This window comes from Cottoperca gobio, chromosome 14, assembly GCF_900634415.1.
Source record: "Cottoperca gobio chromosome 14, fCotGob3.1, whole genome shotgun sequence".
NCBI lineage: Eukaryota > Metazoa > Chordata > Actinopteri > Perciformes > Bovichtidae > Cottoperca > Cottoperca gobio.
This window is the reverse complement of record NC_041368.1, coordinates 5,946,004-5,969,074: the sequence shown is the minus strand read 5'-3', so window position 1 is coordinate 5,969,074 and position 23,071 is coordinate 5,946,004. Positions and strand designations below refer to the sequence as shown.

General features: G+C 41.2%; 2 protein-coding genes across 3 annotated transcripts in view; both read right to left on the bottom strand.

Annotated features, from left to right (window-relative positions):
• srrm3 (serine/arginine repetitive matrix 3) overlaps positions 1 to 12,020 on the bottom strand; it is an 81,335-nt gene extending 69,315 nt beyond the window's left edge. Inside the window, exon 1 of the mRNA XM_029448380.1 lies at positions 11,870 to 12,020. The gene's annotated coding sequence lies outside the window, so the exon portion shown is untranslated. The remainder of the gene's footprint in view (positions 1 to 11,869) is intronic.
• A 1,597-nt stretch (positions 12,021 to 13,617) lies between these two features.
• mlxipl (MLX interacting protein like) overlaps positions 13,618 to 23,071 on the bottom strand; it is a 23,596-nt gene continuing 14,142 nt past the window's right edge. Inside the window, exons 8-17 of one of the 2 annotated variants that reach the window (XM_029447323.1) lie at positions 23,031 to 23,071; positions 22,280 to 22,880; positions 22,097 to 22,170; positions 21,097 to 21,364; positions 19,430 to 19,542; positions 19,145 to 19,267; positions 18,841 to 18,968; positions 16,307 to 16,430; positions 14,216 to 14,345; positions 13,618 to 14,062 (exon numbers count right to left, since the gene is read on the bottom strand). The exon at positions 23,031 to 23,071 is cut by the window's right edge and continues 69 nt beyond it. In XM_029447323.1, the coding sequence (XP_029303183.1) occupies positions 13,899 to 14,062; positions 14,216 to 14,345; positions 16,307 to 16,430; positions 18,841 to 18,968; positions 19,145 to 19,267; positions 19,430 to 19,542; positions 21,097 to 21,364; positions 22,097 to 22,170; positions 22,280 to 22,880; positions 23,031 to 23,071 (1,766 nt within the window). In that variant the 3' untranslated portion in view covers positions 13,618 to 13,898. Of the gene's footprint in view, positions 14,063 to 14,215; positions 14,346 to 16,306; positions 16,431 to 18,840; positions 18,969 to 19,144; positions 19,268 to 19,429; positions 19,543 to 21,096; positions 21,368 to 22,096; positions 22,171 to 22,279; positions 22,881 to 23,030 lie in introns of both variants that reach the window. The other variant, XM_029447322.1, reaches the window with a different exon arrangement.

Here is a 23,071-nt window from a genome sequence, read left to right as displayed (position 1 = left end):
TACTCTCACAGTGAAAATGTAAAGCATACTGGGGTTGCATTTATGGTTGAAGTGTATTCCTTTGACAAACATGCTGGATATGTTTTAGATTTAGATTTACTATACTAACATTATAGTAAAGTGCTCTCTAAGGTTTCATGCTGGTCGAGCTGATTTCGAGTTTGAAAAGATCTTCAGCTGTCACACATTTACACCAAACTCTTTCTGCCGGTTCGATAAATTGTTGGTTACATAAAAACATAAAACCAAACTCCCGACACATGTCGCTGCATGACAGGCGTGACACGCTACAAATCAAGTTTGAGCTGGCGTTTCAGCGCTCCAATGAAGCGGTGAGGCATCGACTAATCATATCTTTGTGTTTCAACATTTCTGGTTCCGTTCTGTCGAAAAAATAGAAGAAAAACTTGCTGTGAACTTGGTTCTTGCTGTGAGCCAGACCAGTGCTATTTAACAACATAACTACATCAACGAGCACTTGAGAAATGATTTAACTGTGACTCGGTGACAATGTAGCTGACCACACTTGACCGCTTTGTAGCTTTTCTCGCTTGTGTGTGAACATAGCATAAAAGACACAATTATGTTTCTTTCTGATCTTCTTTGTGAATCCTTGAACTCGTTTCTTGTAAGATGAGACCGGCCACACATTCTTCCTGCAACAAAACAGTTATTGTATATTATAGTGTCACAGTACTAGAAGGTCTACACTGATGATGTAAGAAGGATATAAAGTCTTCACAATACAACCTGTTCAAGTCACAGAAAGCTCTACTTGGAGTCTCAGATATAAAAAGGCTGTCAGTGTGTCTCTTTTATCAGACTGGTTATCATAAGTGGGTGCCTTTGGTAAATAGCGTTGCTGTGTTGCCAGCGACAAATGCTCCGACTCCAACACAATAGTAATAGTAAAATGGCCCTCTTTATCTCCATCTTCTCGCTGATGTCCCTTGCCTGCCATCACCGCCCGCATAACTTAACAAGGGTGAAGCGGCAGCCCGGGAGTAGCACAGCGCCTCAACATCTTCTCGCCTCATACCTCTGCGTCAGCCTCCCACAACATACCCATTTCTAATTCTTCAATAAAGGTCCGCGGAGAGCAATGAAGCCAAACATTCTCCCAAAAAGTAATTGGCAGCTAGGGTCCATAAACGTTCACCGGCTCTCTGCTGTATGAATTGCTGCCGCCCGCTGCTGGTGTTTGGCCTCGCTGAGCTCCCAGAACAGCTCTGTTTCACTGTGTGTGTGTTTCTGTCTTCTTTATTTGAACTGGAAGCTCTTTGTATTTTTGCCTCTAGTTGATTTACGGACTCATTATGAGTACTCTATTGTATTTGCATTGTATTCTCTTGAGTCTACTGTTGGTATGCATATGGATAAAGCTGAACCTTTCTTTTTTCTTCTACTTTAACAAAAGGGTTCTAATTGGTTGCAGCCACAACTGGAAACTGATTTCATATAGTTTAATCAGCCTACTTAGCATAGGGCGTTGGAAATCATATCATTGTCATCATATCATCTCAAGTGTAGTTGTAAACACAGTGATATACAAGTGGGATAGATGTATTGAAACTAGTTCTGTATTACAGATGATCACAATGTAGAATTGTATACATGCAACTCACCTAATATTCCCTAAAATTATACTATTTAAAAATGTAAAGCAATATAACTTTTAAATCATCATTGGAAAAGACAGTAAAAATGCTTTTACTTGTTTTCCTATGGAGAGAGCGGTGTCGCCCGACCAGGCGGAAGCTCTACCCTTGGCGCTCAAAATTGCCACTGAGCGCTGCGCTGAAAGTTCAAATTATCTAAACTTTGACCTCGATTGCCGCTGAACTTTCAAAACAATGAGAAACAGCTGTATGAAGCAGCAAGCAGGGGAGGTAACCATAGAAACTAAACTAACCAGCTTTCTTCACCACAAGGCAATAAATGCAATAAATGTACTTCGCGTGAGCGCAGAGAACATTTCTTATCATGTGACGGCAGCATAACACCATCCATCATCCATCTGCTGATGGATTCTGAAATAGTCGAATGGCTGAGCTACTGTAGCTGCTGCTAGTAAGGATTGAATAATGAAATTATAAAATGAACAAAATACTATAATTCTTTCAGGAAAGATCAACAAAATTACAAAATGCAATTGTTTTAATTGATGATAAAACTTTTAGGGCCATTGTAAATTATCTGAGATTATAAATAATTTAAAGTCAGGGAACCACATTGATTCACTTTGTACCTCAAAATAGTACTTAAGTACTTGAGTAAAAGTATTTTCCACATTGGGTATTTGCTGGCACAGATTTCTTTGTAAGAAAATGTATGCAGAATAAAGGTAATCAGGACAGAATCTTGCAGATTGGGGCAGTAATTTCCTTTTCCAAGGTCTGGACGAACAGGCCTCCCATGCTGCCAATGCTTTCATTCGATAAATTGGATACAATTAGTCTGAGTAATTGCTTGTGGTTACTTGATCATAAAAAGGAGGTGACAGTGTGATAGTATCATTACCCTAAACCAACCAGACTGCACATTCTGTATTCTGCGTTGAGCTGGCAGTTAATGCTAACCGGGTTTACAACATTCAGAAAAAAACAGTTCATGCTATTTTACACCGATCTGTTAGTTCTGCTGGTTGTGGATCTTTGTTGTGGTGTCGGTGGGGGCCGCCTCCTTATATCTCTTCTCCTTGTAGTCCTATATCAGGTTTGAAGTCGCAGTCTGGGGGCTGTGTCTGGTAGACACTGTCTGATTGAGCTTCTAAATAATTCACTATCCATGTCCATGTACCTTTAAACTCTCTCTAGTTACCATAGATACACACAGGCTGTTTGAGGGGTACGGCCATGTTAGGCTCTCTCACTGTCTGCCCTTTTTGTCCTGCTTTCTGTTTGTGTGTATTTTTTGTGAGGGATTTCTTTTTGCCCAATTTACTCAATTTGTGTTTGTCAGAATGTTGTTAGTAAAATCAGTTGGCGTGTTATATGAATACCCACGCAGGCGAGACGCCTCGGTGTTTAAAGGGACTGACTGGTGCTTTAAAAAGAATACGTAACTTAAAACAAGAGAACGTTGAGTTTTGGTTTCACACTGGACACGAACAGCGGTGTCTGGGTGAAAGGCCTGTGTTTGTTTGACACATCCACCCAGACCACCGACAAGTGGTGTTAAGTGGCCAGTAGTTATGAGAGTAATCAAAAGTTAAAGTAAAACTCAAGCTGCTCGAGATGTGGCTGTGAATAATACACGCTGGTCTTTCTGTTAAACGGGTTATTTATTACTTAAACAGAGCCATTTGGTCATACTGGTCATAATCATCTAACTATGGAGGCTTCAGATGGATGATTGTTCAATCAGACCTGCACACAGGCAAACATACACTGAAGGACATTCATCCACCACCACATGCACACGCCTACGCAATTTGACAAATCATACGAGGAGAGCCTTCCCCCATCGTAACAGCTGTATGACTCTCTCTGTGACTTGAACACACACCATTCTGTGTAATAAACAATAATGCACAAATTCAGATATAACATTGTAACTAAAAAGCAAGCACAGGTATAGACCGGGGTCTCTCTGCTATCCACCAGTACACCGGCTCGGAGCTGAGGACAAAGCCAACAAACTGTTATTTTAGGTCTGGCCCGCTCTAAGTAGGGGGAGGCAGTGCGACGACTGTAGCAGGCGAGGCTGATATGAATTACCAGTATGGCTCGGCAAAGAAAAGATGGAATAGGTCAGAGCCTGCATTCATCTTTTCAGCGCAGCTTCAGCTCGCAGTGTCACCTTTTCCAGCTTTTATTCCTCTGTATCCTTGGCCTTTTCCCCCTCTCTCTGGGTTAATAAATGGAATTGTGCCACACGGCGCAGCTCAGCACTGATGACATTTTGTCATCTGCTGCTGTCTGCTGGTTTCACTCACGCTGAACCATTGTCACTCATTACACACAGCCACTGACAATACTGTTTATCCTGAGCAATTAAAATACTGTTTATTCAATAGACTGTACGTGATCCAAATAAATGTTATTAAAAAGGGTTTAAATAGACCATATAAACTGCACGCTGATGCTAGTGGGGGATTATATCAGTTTACTTGAAAGTACTGTCTTAAATGGGTGAGAGAGAGGTTAGTAATTATTGAGGCTCTGTTTCATTTCCTCATGTGAGAGCTGCTCCCTGAGTCATCATCTTATCTTTGCCCGATCCTCCCCACCACCTCACCCACTCAGGATTATGGCAGCCCTGTTTGGGCTGCTGAGAGGATCATTTCTCCCACTCACGTTTATGCTTTATCTACAGTATCTATCGGCGCGATGGGATTCAGGGGGCTTTCTAGGGAGTACTGAGAAACAAAAATAATTTCCTGCCATCACTGCATGTGTGTACAAGCATCATCAATACAGCATTCATGTTCGGTGGTTCTGTGTGTGAACTCCCAGGATGGGTGTGTGCCATACTGAAGTGTGAGTGTGTGTGTGTGTGTGTGTGTGTGTGTGTGTGTGTGTGTGTGTGTGTGTGTGTGTGTGTGTGTGTGTGTGTGTGTGTGTGTGAATCTGAAGAGCTGAAGTTGGGCTTGCGGGTGCTATTTTGTCTTAAAATGTATTTTGTGGATTTTGGATGGTTTTCGCACATTGACGGTTAATTAGCTTTTATTTTTCTTTCTTCAGCAAAATTGGGAGCACGGTTCTCACTCTTCTCCTGACCACATACCAAAACGTTCTGCTATTGCAAAGTAGCTCAAATTCAATTTGTCCTAATGTCAAAGGAAATATGTATGAAATGTATTGGTCTATATATACTTGTGCAACCCTGTCTCCTATAAAGATACGTTCACAAAAAACTAAACAGACAGACGTATAAACGGAAGGACGGACTACCCAAAAACATAATGCCTCCTGCCTCGGTTGCTGGCAGTGTTGAGGCGTAACAAAATCGCAAAAAATACGACTTAGTTATGTTTAGGCAACAAAACTGCTTGGTGAGCAAAACCATGTTTGGCTTAAAATAAGTATGTTTGCAACATTATTTATTTTAAAGCAAGTGAATGTTGAGTTTTATTATCACACATCCACACCGTCCTCGTCCCTTTCACGGAGAATCCGGGAGAAAATAAATGTCCCTCGAAATATAAATGACAATGCAGTGTCGCAATCTTTAGGAAAGCAGGCTGACTTGTGTTTGAGCATAAAAACTGCAGATAGGTAGATAGATGGTGTGTGTTTGCTCAAGAGAGAATAAGGCGTGAGTGTGTGTGTGTGTGTATGTGTGTGTGTGTGTGTGTGTGTGTGTGTGTGTGTGTGTGTGTGTGTGTGTGTGTGTGTGTGTGTGTGTGTGTGTGTGTGTGTGTGTGTGTGTGTGTGTGTGTGTGTATGTGTGTGTGTGTGTGTTGTGTGTGTATGTGTGTGTGTGTGTGTGTGTGTATGTGTGTGTGTGTGTGTGTGTGTATGTGTGTGTGTGTGTGTGTGTGTGTATGTGTGTGTGTGTGTGTGTGTGTATGTGTGTGTGTGTGTGTGTGTGTGTGTGTGTGTGTGTGTGTGTATGTGTGTGTGTGTGTGTGTGTGTGTGTGTGTGTGTGTGTAGTTCTCTGCAGTCAGCACGGCAGATGGTTTTGTGTTGTGGGTGTGTTGGCCGCAGCAGCTGCTCTCAGTGCAGCCTCTCTCCATTCTTCTCACCCTCACACACATAAACACACACGGCCCTCCTGAAAAGTACACCGGGATCACCTGATGGAACTAGACACTGATACCCTCCATTATTCATGAGCTGACCGAGACCAGCTACATGACCACCCTAATATGCTGTAGATTTCTAACACAGCACTCTCCCGGAATCAACCTCTCTCTCTCTCTCTCGCACAAACAGAAAGGTGTTTTCTCTCTCTCTCTCTCTCTCTCTCTCTCTCTCTCTCTCTCTCTCTCTCTCTCTCTCTCTCTCTCTCTCTCTGAGTTGTTTCGTGACTCTGTACTCGCCCCAACAAGCGCAGCTACACTTTGTCACACTGAAAACACCATGGAGCCTATGACATCATCCTCAAATTATGAGGGGGGAAAAGATCAGTGATGAGCAGTGAGTGCAGGAATAAAAAATGAAGTGTCTTCACCCCTCCCCCACCCCTCTTTGTCTCAGTCTCTCTCCCCCACCCTCTCTCTCTCTCTTCCCTCCCCTTCACCTCTCCTCTAAGGAAGAACTTCAAAGCAGCTCTGAAGTCAGTGGGATGGAGGAAGGGGATCCCATGGGGACAGTACCACACACACACACACACACACACACACACACACACACACACACACACACACACACACACACACACACACACACACAACACACACACACGCACTAAAGATGGCTAACAAGCAGTCAAACAGTGCCCTTTGAGCAGTAACTGGGTGACAGCTTCAAATAGGCCCGACTCGAAAAGAGAGCGGCCTGTTCTCATGACTGTATTGACTTCAATAATGCGGTTTCATGTGCCTGTTTTATCACACATTTCTTGCTCAAACACACACACGCGCCGACATGCACACGCACGTGCATGCAAAATCCAGATCTGGTAGAAGAGAATGCACTGCTTTGAATAGATTATAAAACTAATATTTAATTGAATAATAATAGATCTGAGGAAACTACTGAATAAAACATTCTCTTATTTAACAATTATCAGCTTGCAAAGGACACAGTTCTTTAGAAACAGCCCCCAACCCCCCCCCCCCAAAAAGTTGGGTTGAATTATTCAGTTTTTAGTCCTTGATGTAAATGTTTTTCTGCTTCTTGATGAGGACGAATCTGGGGCTAAGATCCCTTTGATCAGGAGATGAAGCAGGCGTTCTCTTGATCTTCCAAGTTGCTTAAATGCTCTCCACTGCGGGAGGCTGACCTCAAACCTAAAGTTACACTACAGACAAACAGAATCTAAATCCAAACTATTGAAAGAATAACATAATCCCCTTTCAAGGACGTGAGAGGAGAAGAAGGGCTCTAAACAGATGAACTGAGGCTAATCGAAGCATCTTTATCCCACATACAGGAGATTCACAGTCGGATTTGGTTATCAAGATGACTCATACTCTATAGCAGGGGCTTTCAAACAGTGACACGCACCTCCCAATGGAGGGCACAGAGGGAGAGATGTGAGGCAAAGCCACTGCGTGAGGTGAAAGGGACAGGTGCATGCCTGTGTTCTGAACACAACTGTTATTAGACATTTGTCAGCTGATTTGAGCCGCTCACCAACACAGTCAGCAGTTGCAGCAGCAGATAAGAGACAATTAAAGTACTTTAAAACACTTAGCGCCTTTTTGCAGCAATTTGCGTAAAGAAGGCGCTCATTCTATGACATACTTCATACATATACTTCTAGATTCAGTGAGTGTGACTTACACTTTCTAAGGATAAAGAGCTGCAACTATTAGTCGACTAATTGTTTAGTCGATCAACAGAAAAATAATCGCCAACAACAATCGTAGGAAGTAATGTCCACGTCCGATGTAACTGAGCCTGTGGAAACATTGTCAGCCAGAGCGAGAGAGAGCGAGAGAGAGAGAAAACACCTTTCTGTTTGTGCGTATGTTTCTGTTTGTGCGTATGTTTCTGTTTGTGCGTATGTTTCTGTTTGTGCGTATGTTTCTGTTTGTGCGTATGTTTCTGTTTGTGCGTATATTTCTGTTTGTGCGTATGTTTCTGTTTGTGCGTATGTTTCTGTTTGTGCGTATATTTCTGTTTGTGCGTATGTTTCTGTTTGTGCGTATGTTTCTGTTTGTGCATATATTTCTGTTTGTGCGTATGTTTCTGTTTGTGCGTATGTTTCTGTTTGTGCGTATGTTTCTGTTTGTGCGTATGTTTCTGTTTGTGCGTATATTTCTGTTTGTGCGTATGTTTCTGTTTGTGCGTATGTTTCTATTTGTGCGTCCTCAAAGGAGGATTAAAAATTGATGCGCTCTAACATGGGAAGAATGGTGTGCCATTTTGTCAGCCTGAGCGCTGTGACACAGGCCACATTGTGAAGCTGGTAAGGTTGGGTGGGGGGGGATTTTCTTACAGGGATAATTCATCTCAGGTAACCTGAGTGCTGCATTCTGCAACAACAACGGTACATAGCTCGTAACAGTCGCTGGACGACCGCAACCAGTAGAGTGTGTGCTGGGTATTTGTTCATTCATCTGTAAGAGATCCTTTACAGCTTGTTATTACCCTAACCATCATTTATAAACACACTGTGTTCAGAATACAGTGTACAATACAACAATTCAAAGGTTTTACTGGCAGTGCAGAGACAACTGACAGAACAACATACCCTTTATATATGGCGTCATTTATCTTTTTAAAGTTTAGATTCTCTTTAGTATGAAATACTTCGCATATATTTATAATAAGTGTTGAGGGGGGTGGGCAGGTGGTGCAAGGCCTTGTTATTCTCCACATCTACTCCATCCAAATGATAAAGCAGTAAAACTCTTTAGCTAGAAATTTTCCCTCAGTGTACTTGGATTTGAGACACAGACTGACAAGCCTATTAAATAAAACATAAAATAATTACCTCCTGCAGTGATGCCATACAGCCCAGCTCGCTTCAGTCCTCACCCTGCCAACTCAAGTGCACTTTCAGCCTGATTTTCTTGCAAATCCCAGACTTTTTGGCGTGGCTTTCTATGAATACGCAGAGACACCCCTGCTGTGCTCTCACTTTGCAGCAATTGTTATGTTTTGTATTGGCTGCGTATTTTCCTTGACCTTGATGGAAATCGTCATGAGGTCAAGGAAAGATTTGAAGGCGAAGAAAACCACGGTGCAAAGAGAATCTTACACAATGCCATGGTGGATGTTTTTGTTCGTTTTCAACTCTCTTTATAAACACAGAACAACTCAATGATGTACAATTCAATTATGGATTCTCATCTTAAATAGAATCACACCTCCTAAGAAAGATGTTTTCAATGTATCCATAGTGTACAATTAAATAGCGATGGCGAATGTTATTGAAGGCTAAATGGTGCGTCGCTTAAAATGTTGCTGCCACAAGGAATTGTGGAACAGCAATATCTCCTTTCCTTTAGTAAGGGATGAAGATAAGAAAGGAAGCACTGAAGCACCTTTCCTTAGCATGTAGAGCAGGGGTCCCCAACCACCGGACCGGGGACCAGTACCGGGCCGTGGATCATTTGGTAACGGGTAAAAATACTTTTTGACCGCAGTATATGTCCGACTATTGGTGCTTTCCCGGAAACACTTCAGCCTGATAAAAACTACCTCTCCATCCCTTCCTTGTTACCCGTTCAACTGTCCTTCTCCCCCACCCCCCTCGAGGCTTCACCAACAGTGGCTTCACCCTTCAGGAGAGCTGAAGAAGAAGGAAGTAGGACAAGAGGAGGAGCAGTGTGTGTCTGCCGGCGGGTTAAGAGGAGAGGAGAGCTCAGGAAATCATGCAATGACAGAGGCTCCATGTGGCGAGGAGGGACAGCCAGGAGATCCACTGAGATGCTGCAGAGTGGTGGAGGAGGTGGCGGTAGTGGGGGGGGGGGGGGTATCACTGCTCATCTAGGAACAATGTGAATGTGGAGCAGGCAGGAGACAGCTGCTTTGTGGAGAAAGAAACTGAGACAGACGGCAGAGGAAGATAGAGCGAGAATGACTGACGTTTCTCTCACACCTCTATGTGCAGCCACATCCTAATACAAGCTAATCCCTGTATCAGCCTCTTACCTCACCTGGGCCTATCTCACTAACAGCAGCACTACAGTGACAAAATGGAAGACCTAGATACACCAAATAATTTTCAAATTTTACCAGACCAGCACAGTGGTGCCGAAGTCCCATGCAGCTCAGTATTTGGTCGGCAGACACAGTCCTGTCACTCACACAGCTCCTGCTGACTTTTTCTTTTCAACCGAGCAGCATGTGACAAACTGAGCACTGATTACTGATTCACGGGGTGTTTATGAGGACTGAAACAGTCATTTACAATGTCGCCATGAACTGCAGTAGGCGTTTGTGACTGTTGTCCCACAGCTGTAGGTTATATCGTAATGGAATTTGCAGCAGCATGATGGGAATTTTTGCTATCAGTTAGGTCTGCAACAATTTTCATTATGGATTTAATCTCAATTAATCGTTCAGTTTAAGAATTGTCCAAAATTAATGAAAAATGTCCTTTGCCAAAACCCAAGGTGACATTCTTCACATGGCTTGTTGTATCGACCTTCAGTGCCAAAACAAGAAGAAAATCAGAAGAAGAACAAAGAAGAAGGAAAAATAACGAATAATGTCTTTCACAATTCTCCCAAAGTTCCCAGGTTGACATCTTCCGATGGCTTGTTTTATCCGACCAACTGTCTAAAATCCAAACATATTCAGTTTACAATGATATAAAAAGAGAAGAAAAAAAAATCCTCACATTTAAGAATCTGGAAATGGACTGAAAACGACTCGATTGTTTAATTGATTATTGAAATAGCTGCTGATTATCTTTCTGTAAATCAACTAATTGATTAATGGACTAATTGTTTCAGCTATAGAATCAATGTTTTGTGTCACAAACAATATAATATTACACGTGTAAGGAGACAGGTTCAAGCACTCAGGTGCTCTCTATTGAAAATAAATAAAACATTTCACTCTGCCTATAGGGATTTACGGTGTATTATGAACTCCAATGTATTTGTATCATCTTCTGCGTCACTGTTTCTATAATATTGAAATAGAATATTACACTCTGCATATACATTTGTTCTGATGTTTGTTAAATTATATGTCAGGTGTCCAAGGGATCTTACAAAGCCAACAAAAAACAATTACAGCAAAGGAGTTACATTAAGATCATTCTGAATCTTTAAAATGTGATCTACATGCTTATAGTTTTATCTTTTAAAAACTCCATAAATCCCTATAAGATCTGCGCTCTCTTTCTGCACAGATCAAAGTTTCAAATAAAGCAGAAGCTGTCACGTTCCCCCAGTGCACAGACCTGACACTTTAGCCCGCCAGCGCTGGATGAGAGGACTCACACATTGTTAATAAAATGACAACCGCCTCACTTACTGTATCATCACCAAAATAATGTGTGTGTCATAAAAACAGGTACAGTAAGCGTATAGTAATTTTTAAAGGATTTAGCTACACTAAGAATAAAGCAGAGTAAAGTTATAGCCCTTCCACTATATTGACAAAAATGTACATGATCTTCAGTCTTTGTCTATTTACAGACTATTCACAATCACTCATAAAGTGTTAAATGCAAACCCAGCCGATGATAATTAAGCATCATAATTGGTTTAAGTTCTGCTTCTTTAAGAGAATCCTATTCCATATAACACCTACATATTTTAGACAAGGCTATGTGTACAAATATATAGACTGTTGTGTGTGTCAGCCTTAAAACGCTGGGTAATCCCGCAAATGTGTAAACTGAGTGAAGGCGGTTTAACACAATACGCACATCAAAAAAAAAGAAAAGTGCAACAATAAAACAAGAGTGACGGTGATACTAAATGTCCGGCAGCCAGGAGAGACAGGGGAAATAAAGAAAACAGCAGCTGGTCACAATGTAGCAACGGAAATCGACGAGTTATAAAACAGCACCGTCTGCAAAGCGAGGAGAGGCTGCCCAGCAAAAACACGGTCTCCGTACAGTGAGCCCTTTATTACTCAAGTGTCCCTCTTTAGCGCTAATAAACTAACCATAGGGGGGTATGAAGCGAGAACAAAACAAGAAGCTAACGTAAACACCGCCTTAATGCGTTCATACAGTATTTATGAAGCTGGAAGGAAAGGGGAGCTTGTTCTTGTTCAGTGATGCCCGTTATTATCCCTGCTGCCTCCACCAACTTGATCCTATTTGAGCTTCTTCGGAAACTCTTACCTTTTCTGCAGTCTTTTGCCTCGTTGGTGTCGGCGTTTCTGCCGGATATTTTTCAGTATTTGGGGACTCTGGGTCGGTGCTGATGTTGAGCCGTGTCTTCCGTCCCTCCTTCTTCAGCGTTAGCTAGCCCGCTGCCTCTGCTCGGCTTGTGGTGCTGAAGTGGACAGCGCACCGAGGAGAGCTGGGAACAAAAAGCCCACACAGAGCCTCTCCCGCCCCGCGTGCAGCACAGCGCCCTCTGTCGGGCCGGAGGAGCGTCTGCATCCAAACGAAATGGAGTCAAGTGCACTGGGATAGCGCCACCTAGCGGGGAGAGTAAACTACTTTTCTGTGTGGACACTCTGTGGACGACTTTGTCCTGAATATTGGCCCCAATGGAGTAGTTCAATTTCTATTTTATCATTTTGAAGGCATATCCCCAAACACACGTCTTTCACGGAAGACATTTGGACATGCCGCAGAAGGGAAAGAGCAGGTGCAAGTAATTAAGTTAATGACGGCTGAAATCCATTAAGCTGCAGTTTCAGGCTCCTGGTAGTGTTCGTGCTGGCTCGCTGTCACAAGTTTCACTCTGAAAAGCATTCTGCCAGGACTATAAGGATGATTTAAATATAAATTGGACTTCCTGCACAGCTTAACCATGCCACATCTTTTCTGGCATTGTCAGAGCTCTTAAATAAAACATGGAAATGTGTTTCCAAAATTATTGACATTATTGACAAATATTTTGAGGAAAAGCCATATATCATAAGTCTGGAGACTATTCTAGCCAAATTCTATATAGGCCTACATCAGTATAAGTGTACAAGCCAAAGGCCCCCCCTTTTATTTGTTACTGTTTTCCTTACAAAGATTTGAACTGTACATATGAACTATTGAATCTTGTACGGCCATAAAAAGGCTATAAAAACTGTATTATGTAACTGTGTTGCATGTATAAGTACAATCATAAATTGTGCTTAACTTTTTATGTATTTATTTCTATCTATCTTTGTAGCCTTCTGCAGTTGTCCCCTGGCATATTTGAATGTATACATTTTGCACTGTTTCTTATTGTCAAAATGTTTTTTACTGCTTTTCCTGCTATGAAAAGTCAAATTGTTTGCTTGGAAAAAGAGACCTGTATCAGTGAACTCTATAAACTGTGTTCTGTGTTTTACTGTGCCTCAGGTGTGGTAGTTGTGATGGCAAATATTTATTAGGTAATTATTTATTTAAATGATTAAATTATATTAGATGCATATGCTTTTGACATAACTCAGGGTGGTCCTGATTAAAAGCAAATAAGTTTAAGACTGACATCTCTTATCAAAGCACATATCCTTTCACATTCTGACATAATGATATGAATAATAAGAATAATAAGAATAATTATTATTATAATAATAATAATAATAATAATAATAATAATAATAATAATAATAATAATAATAATAATAATAATAATAATAATAATAATAATAATAATAATAATACTGGAGACACTCTGGACACTAAACTTAATATCTTTGAAATAACCCCGACTGATTAACACTGTTCATTTTCTCTTACGTTTGTCTGATACTGGCACTGGTGTGTGATACCTAATACAGCGTAAGATAAGTGTGAGGTGTAGTAAGACATATTGTGATATGATGATATATAATACACAGAAAAGATAACCTTGAATAAATGCAGTTGTCAACAAATTATTTTAACAGAAAATTAAGCTATTCACAGAGACTGACCCCCCCCACCCCTCCTCATTGAAGAAAATTATTTTGAGGCTGAGAAACAATAACAAGCGTAGAGTACAAGTACATTATGCTTTTATCAGAATGTTAGTATAGATCACAAATAGTTCCTATAATTGTTTGGGTGTACTGGAATACAATCTTTTTGCAGCTGGTGAGTTTTATTGGAATGTGATTTTGCTTTGTTAAAAGTCTCAGAGCTGAGTGTTGAGTCTCTTCTAATCACTTCTCTGACTTGTGCTCTCTCTTGTGCATTGTGGTGGATTCTTAGTTTCCATCGAGTCTGTTCTTCACGGTCACATGGGGTGTGCATTGTCCCGAGTGGCGGGCTGTAAGGAGTGGTCCAGGGTTGCAGCGGGGTCACCCTGGGTGACGGCGAGGGTGGCCTGCTCCGGAAGGAGGCGGGGGTCTGTCAGGATAGTCGTGGTGGTACTCAGGAGACGGAGTGAACTCAGAACCACTGAGGGGACACGCAGAGAATGGTCGAACACAGATTACAGCTAATGTGAAGTTACAATGGGAAACATATGGATTGATACGATGAAACAATGGATAGTTGCTGTAAGAATATGGGTGTAGATCCGCATTGAGGAAGCAATTGTACTGCACTCACTGGGTCTTAAAGCAGGAAGTGAACAGTGTTGGTCCAACCAGGACAGAGTGGATCGACACAAATCCTCCACACTGGCTGTGGACACCATCCCATTATAGGACTCGAACAGCGGCTCGATGATGATACTGAACTGACTCTGAGTTGAGGGCAGAAGTCATTCAAATGTGACACAGTAGAGTTCATCAATATTTTTCAACATTCTTGTTTTCCTAACAATACTGAATTGATATTTAAGGGACAGTTCACCCTAAAAATCAAAAATGCATGTTTCCTCTTTGCTATTTATCAATCTAGATTGTTTTGGTGTGAGCTGCAGAGTGTTGGAAATATCATCCGTAGAGATGTCTGTCTTCTCTCCGTTATAATGGAACTGGATGCCACTCGGGGCTTGTGGTGCTCAAAGTACCAAAAAAATAAAACACTCAACTACATACTCTACTCAACAACTATTTTTTGCACCTTCCAACAAGTGAGCAAGAAGCTCTCGTCTGTGAGTAGATGCACGCTTCCTTCTGTGCGGTGATATGGTAGAAAGAAAATAGTTCCGACATGAAACTGCTCACAAGAAGGTCTGTGGATTATCTTGAGTAACCGGGTCATGATTTCTGGAAAGAGACATTGTATGTTTTTGGTGCTTCGAGCACCACAAGGTGAGTGCATCTAGTTCCATTATAATGGAGAGTGGGCAGACATCTCTGACCAAAACAAGATTCTGCGGTGAACTGTCCCTTTAAACATTGCATAGTATCTCAGATGATGTCCATTGCAAGGTGCTGTATGGTGTCTATAGGCTGGTGTTATCTTATAACTTCCTTATTGTCAACACATCCTCAAGAAAGAAGAAAACCAACAATGGGTTAGTTCGTCTTTCAATGATTTCTGACTTCCCTAACCTCATCCCAGGCCCATTGGTTCCCACCCTAGACATAGAGCTTTAAAAACAGATCATAAATATATATTTAAATGTTTTCTTTAAAAAGGCTCAGTAATTTCCTGAAGAGGCAGCTGACTATTTTCAGCTCGGGATTAATACACATAAATTGTGCTAGTGAGTATTTACAGCAGGAGGAGGTGTATGTGTTGCAATAAAAATAAACTAATGAAGGAACATGCCGTCCGGTGCAACAGTGTGGCTCACAGCTCTGCAGCACAGAGGGATAACATACAGACTTTGGCTACACAGACATGTGATCAATTTATTGTAGGTTTTGGCTTTTTTATGGGATTTGAAGATAAATATGTAAATATCATCAGGCTTATTGTTTAAAGGTTAATTCAGTCGTAACACTGCCAGTGGCCCATTGTTTTGAAAGCAGTGCTAAACTAGTGGTCGATAAAAAAAGAAAAAGTAAATTCTTATTGTTTATGGAGAAGTCATACAAATGGTAAATGCAGCTGTCTTGAGTCTATGTAAAGAGAAAAGATCCTCTTGCATACTTTAATGTTTCAATTCATTATATCAGCAGTTAGATAAATGCACAAATGATCTCTTGAGGAACCAAAGAAAATACCTAAATATTTATGGCAGGAAAACAACCTCAAGGTGTTTTTGTGCAACACACAAAGATGATAAATTTATTATCTAATCTTCTTCTCTTGCATGCAAGATAAGGGAGCCGTAACAGATTGGGTAATCATTAAGGACACAGTTATGGATTAATATTCCTTTTTTATGCAACTAGCATTTGCAACACATAGGCATTTATTGTATCTGCCTGATTACACTGAGCCGCCCCAGATGAATAATGTCTTTGTATAAATTAGAACTACATTAGCATTCTAAGATCTGCACTAAGTTACTTAGCATATGTACTGCTCCAAAGCCAAATATATATTTCCCTGCTAAACAGTATATTTCAAGATTGGCATAATGCTTGGTGTAATTACTGCATTTGGATTCAAAGAAAAAGGTTCAGGGAGCAAAACAAAATGTAATATTCCTCCAAGGTCTGAAGAAGCCACAGCCAATTACTGCAAGTACTGAAACGTAAGAACCCCACACAGGAACACTAAGGACGTTTTTAAAGTTGTGTTTGTGGCAGTGTGATGTTTTTTAATTAACCTCTGGAAGATTAACATTAATAAGGATACGATCCAGAACTTCCAGTTTTGCAGCGTCTGTGTCTGGACGTACTCTCGGAACTTCTGCCTCATGTGGTCGAAGCGCTGCCGTGTGATGGGCACACCAGTGGCTGGTAGCTGCTGCTGGCACGCACTGCATGAAGAGACAAGCTGAATCAATCATCAGCAGGGAAAGAACAATATGCGATATTAAACAATAGGTTCACAATTTCAAGTCTGTCTTAACCCTTGTGCCTCACTAAGGGCATTTCTGTCTTTTTGAAGTTCAAATCTTTCGATCATTTTGGTTTTTATTATTTTTTACTATTTTATTATTTTTTACAGTGGGGTGTGGTTACAGTGGGGTATGGGGTGTGGTTATAGTGGGGTGTGGTTAAAGTGGGGTGTGGTTACAGTGGGGTGTGGTTACTGTGGTTACAGTGGGGTGTGGTTACAGTGGGGCGTAGGTGTGTCGCGACCCCCCTGCACCCCCTGTTGAAGACCTATGATTTAAAGCAGACCTGGGACTTTTTACAAACATTGCACATCCAGAGATGCAGCTGTCAACACAAGTTATGTCTTATCCCACAAAATCGCTAGAAAAAGTAAACCGTTTTCTGACGGAGAGTTTATCAAGGAGTGTTTGGATTCTGCAGCACTCGTATGCCCGGAGAAAAAGGAGGCATTTGAGAAGCCATGCAGTCAATGAAAGGGACAACAACAGGGAGTGATTTGTTCACGGAGGTAAATGCATGTGTGGACAAGTTGGGACTGAAATGGGACAAGCTGGCAGGCATGACAACGGATGGTTGTCCAAATCTGACGGGGAAACATGTCGGACTTTTGAAGAGAATGCAGTATAAAGTGACAGAAATGAACCCTGAACAGAAATGGGTATTTTTGCATTGTATTATACATCAGGAAGTGTTGTGTAAGTCAGTTCTAAAAATTAACCATGTTGTTGATGTTGCAACTAAAATAGTTAACTTCATCAGGGCAAGAGCATTGAATCACAGACTGAACATCGTGACATAGGCTACCACGCCGCTATGAGGTGGCTCAGCCTGGACAAAGAGTGTGGGACCTGAGAGAGTCAAGACTTCTGTGTGAAGAAAGGAAAAGACGTCCCACAGCTTTCAGAAGCAGACTGGATGGCAGACCTTGGTTTTGCTGTAGATGTGACTGCACTAATGAATGAACTAAATGTCAAACTGCAATGCAAGGGCCTTTTTGTGCATGAAATGTACAGCGCAGTGAAGGCTTTCATGAGAAAGTTGCAGCTTCTCAAGCCAAATGGAGGACAACATTCTCACCCACTTGCCAACACTGAAGGAAGCCACACCATCAGCTGATCACCTCCACAGGTACTCATCCATGTTAGAAGCACTGCATGGTGAGCTTTGGAGGCGATTTCAAGACTTTAAAACAGTTGAGAATGAAATGCACATGATTTTTCCCCATTTACATGCAATGTGTGGATGATGCACCCAGTGATGTTCAGCTTGAACTCATTGACCTGCAGTCTGACACACTTCTGTCAGAGCACTTTGGGTCAGTGTCACTGCCTGAGTTTTACTCTTCCCTGAAAGAGGAGAACTTTCCACACATGAGGAGACATGCTCAGAAGATTGTGGTCCTCTTTGGATCTACCTACATATGTGAACAGACATTCTCAGTGATGAAGTTCAACAGATCCAGATACAGATCCTCTATCACTGATGATCAGCTGTCAGCTGTCCTGCATATATCCACCTCAGACATTCAACCAGATTTCAGTGCACTTGTTCAATCCCAAGACAGACTGGATGTTTCTCACTGAACAAGTAAATCATAAAAAAGCACTTATTGCTTTTTGTATAAGTTGATTCATTGCTTATCTTTACATACTGTAAAACACCTTTTCAGTATTGGTTTGTGAAGATTAACATGTTAAAATAAAAATACTGATGTAATGATTGTTTTTACTGTTTATTACTTCTCTTGGAGTATTTTCCTATTCGACCCACTCCACAATTTCATATATTTATTGGAAGAGAATATCCTTATTCTTTTGATTACCAGTCACAGCTAATCAAAATATATAATGTATTGCTTTTTACAATGGGAGAAAATTAATATTGAGCAGAATTAAGTTCAATTTCTTGTTGATTCGGCCCTCCAACACACTCAAAAATGGAACGAGTGAAAGTGGAAAATAATATTAATAAATTATTCTATGGCAGGTTTTTGACACCTACATCCTCGAACATCAGAGCAACTTTTTTGTGGGCACAAGAGTTTAAATCAATAGCCAGGTGCTCATATATACGTTGAAACAGCTTTTGCTTGATTTAATTAGAGCTGCTGTTTATAAAGCGATCTCGTTCTAATGTGCTCCTAAAAATGTGAAGCTATTCTTAAATCAATTCCCAATATCTCCCGATGTGCCGTGATATTAAACCTAATAATATGTATATGTCGTGATATTAAACCTAATAATATCTCTCTCTCTCTCTCTCTCTCTCTCTCTCTCTCTCTCTCTCTCTCTCTCTCTCGGGAAAGTTAAGCCTGGCTAAAAGTCTCACTTGATGGCAGAGTTCAGGAGCTGGATCTCGTCCTTGAGCCTCTGAGCCTCCTCGTGCAGCTGAGCTCTCTCCTGCTGCATCTTACTGATGTACTCTGCAGTCTTCTGCAGTGTGGTGGCTTTGCTGATCTGTGCCAGGAGACAGAGGGATTACCACATGTCACCAATACACCATAAGTAGTATTCACAAATATTCAATATTACTGCGATTGGTTCCTTTGCTGCATTTACAACTCATGAAGTTTTCCAGTTCCAAACTGTGCATCAACTGGTGATGCTCATTTCAGCACATCTATTCACGGTACCTTTATGCTTGGCTGAGAGCTGAGTGTTGTCACAAGGTTATGTAACGTGTCAAAACCCAGTTTGATGTTGAAGCGCCTCTTCTGCTCGGCTGAGATGTGAGTTATCCTCCTGGTCTCTGTTTGCTGCAGATAACATATGCAGTGTAGAAATATGCTCAGCACGCTTCACACCCAGATTCACATTCTGTGTCAACAATCAGTTTCTTGTTCACTTCTTTAACATTATGTAGCTGTACTATAGGAAAGCGTAGATATTTGCAGATTAAATGAGAAGGTTTGTCCTACCTTACTTGATTCTATCTTCCCATGTCCTGAGAAGCATGTGTGTGGGGACTCAGGGTTGGAGGCTTTATCTAAAGGGTTTGGTGGTGACGTTTGGCCTGGATGGCCTGGATGTCCTGGAAAATTAATTGATAAATTAATATGACATTAAATTTACCAAAGATTATATGAAAAATAAATGTAAGCATGACTATTGATAACATGTGTTTTAATTCCCTTCTCATTAAATAAGTATGGGCAAATAAATAGGGTGGGGAAATTTAAAGGGAAAATAGTACATCAATAAATACACACATTTAAAATGAATAAATACGTTTAAAAATAAAGTTTAAATTAATAAAAGATAAATGCAAAAACATATAAATGCCTTTTCTTACCTTTTAAAAAATAAGGGGAAAATGGAAAATAAATGAATAGCAATGCTAACTCTGTGCATGTAAATAATGTGATGTGAATTACAAAGTTAAGACGTAGCTGCAGATGCTGGCACACTTGGATTTTAGTTTAGACTTCGACAACAAGCTTTATTTTACCTACTTTTAATTAAAGAAGAAACCAAAACCAGCCATTTGTTGTTGGAACATTTTAACATATGCTGTGTGATAATTACAAAGCCCCTAAACTGATTTATGTACATATACATATGAAGTTATATACTTTTACTTTAAGTATTAGTTGGTAAAAATCTAAATGTTTCCTTATTTTTTCCTTTTGTATCTATCTTTTACGGAGTTATTTTTAAACTCCTTAATTTTCCTAATTGCTTGGTCTTGTCATGCACTTAATCATCCATCTACATGTATTCCACATTTCCAATTTCCTTTATGCATAATAATGAGTTGTCTGTCCAGAGGAGTGATTAATCCAGGGTTTGTGTGTGTGAGTCAAATAAATGAAGTTTTAATTGATCTTATCAACTGATTGATGGAAAAGGGAAAACAAAAAATTATTTTTGCTTTTCTTCACTTACTGAGTGAATAAAAAGTAGAAAGATTGATGTTTCTTTTTACACTCCACTTTCATGGTTTAACTAACAACATAATCTATTTATGTATTCAGTTATATTTTTGACAGTTGTGGAAAGTAACAACTAAATAGATACAGTCGAGAACTTATTCATTCATTTATATGAAATGATCTGAATCCTTCTTCCAGCTGAGTTTTGCCTGGATTTCCCTACATTTCGGGGCTCCATAGATAGAAGGCCATCAGCATTGTCTAGAGTAAAAAGAGTGTCCCGTTAGTAATAAAGGAGTTGTGTGCCTTTTTTATTTTATGGGCTGCAGATTCAGAAATGAATAAAAAATAAAATCATTATTATAATCTCTGCAGAGCTCCTGTAGCTCGGCTTGGTGTTGGAACTATTTGAGGTTTTAAAAACATAGGACAGTGTTGTTTCCAGTCAAACTTCTTTCCCACTTGTTTTCAAAGATAAAATATATTTAAAAAGATATATCACCTATTCCAAAGTCATAAACACTAAGGTGTGATCTTGATGATCTTTTTGATGTCTATGTTCTCATCACTAGGTTGCTTAGCATGGCAATGTCCCCGAGACATATTTCAACGACCATGTTATTATTCACCAGTTAAGAGAAGATGTGATCCCTGATTGCATCTGGAAAAAGCGAGATGTTGTTACACTCAGTGTTTTGGAGCATTGAGCATACCTGTTAGGCTGCTCCTGTCCGTGCTGTAGGGCTGGGCAGGAGATAGTTTCTCAGTCTTGGGAATGAGCAGGGCAGTGCCAGTGTGTGTGGAGCCGTGGGAGAGCAGGGCAGACACCGCCGAGCTTCTGGAGGTGCTGGCGTGGGGTCCGCTGTGACCCAGGGTGGCACTCTGGCTGTGCAGAGGCGTCAACACCGGGATCCCTGCAGGCCAACCAGCTCCATGCTGCAGCTGCGATGAAGCTCCTCCAACATGTGTGCTGCTGCTTGACTGCTAAACAACACACAATCTCTACTTAGAGGTGCCTTTTCAAAATAATTTAACCACAATTGAGTATTCTAAAAATACTGTACGTTATTTCTTTCCATTTAAATACAGTTTTTCTATTTATCTGACCTTATTAAAAACAAATATGTTAGAAGGAACTAAATTGATAACTCTTCCCTTTGCCACAAACTGGGCTTGCACATTTGATGAAGGTGATGCTACATATGTGTTTGACCTCTCATCAACAAACTGTTCAATACAAATAGACCTTTTTGGGATTTGGGAGCAATAGTGCTGTATTGCCAAACATACAAATACAACATACCCAGAACAGAAGTAATTTTCTGTAGTGGACATCTGAAACATGTCGTCATCATCAGGGTAAAATCATGTTTATCATGATCATAAAATTAAGAAAAGGTCATGAATTATCAAGGTTATAAAGCTAAGTATGTGTTTTGAGCTGGTATAGAGAGCCCAGGCTCTTCATGAACAGAACATTACAGATAATAATCCACTAATAAAGTAATAACTATAACAATAAATAGAAATGTAGGTACAAGGGAAGAGGACGACACATCAGCTAACTTGTAAGATAGTTACAGGTTACAATAATATTGTTGAACCTGGTGCAGCTGCTTCACCATCATAGACACTACAGCTGCAAAACAAGTATTTCTGAAGTGTGCTCAATTTTGTACGAAAATGTAATTAAATACTTAAGGACAGGCTCACCGAGGAGCTGGGAGATGATGACCTCTGACCTTTGGTTGTCACTAGAGTACCATCAAATCCTAGTGATGGCTTCCCTGAAAGCACAAAATAGTTAGTGCATTTTCTTTTCTGACATGATGCCACTATTATTTCCTGATAAATAACTGTTGTTAAAGATAGAACTAAGGGACAGAGGTGACTCACGTTCACAAGCGCTGGAGGAGAGCAGCTTAGCTAGGCAGCTGGAGGGTGTGGGTGCAGTGGTTGGAGCCACAGAGGGACCGGCTGTCCTCACTCCTCCCGTCTTCTGCTTGTGCTTCCCTCTGACCGCTGTAACAGCCAGCTGCTCCGGGACTGAGAAGCAGTGTGGCGCAGTGACAGAGGGCAGCGCTGCGTGGACCGACTCAGTCACAGCCGCCGGGTAAGTGAGAGAGTGGCAGGGACTCTGGGGGTATGTGTCCCCTGTGTGAGGGTAACCATGAGCCTGGTGCACGGAGCCCTGAGCCCCCATGGTGGAGGCAGTGTGAGTGATGACAGTGGGGGTCACGCTGGACGTTGTGTGGTAACCAAACTTGTGGCATGGCAGCGGGTACAGAAAAGGGATGGTTGCAGATGCCGGCTGCTCGATGCTGCTGGTGAAGGCTATAGAAACAGGTGGATCAGGGTATGACTGATGTCCGTAGGGCATGGCGCCTGATATGATGCTAGATGTGTGGTATTCACTGCAATCCTGGCCCGGCCTGGTGTGGTCTGGCCGTGTATTGGATGAGGAGGGCTGAGGCAAATTGTCAGATGACAGATTGGGCTGGAAAAAGAAAGATTCAGTCTATTTTACTGATGAAACAATAGCACTAATGAAGCATTTATGCAGCAATACATGTCACAACCAAGAGTGGCTGTTTACAGCAGCAGCCTGAGCCAGCTGGGTGTTGATAAGTAGCTGAGGAGTTGTTACCACGGGGGAGGGAAGTGGAGCAAACGCTGTGCTGGGTGAGT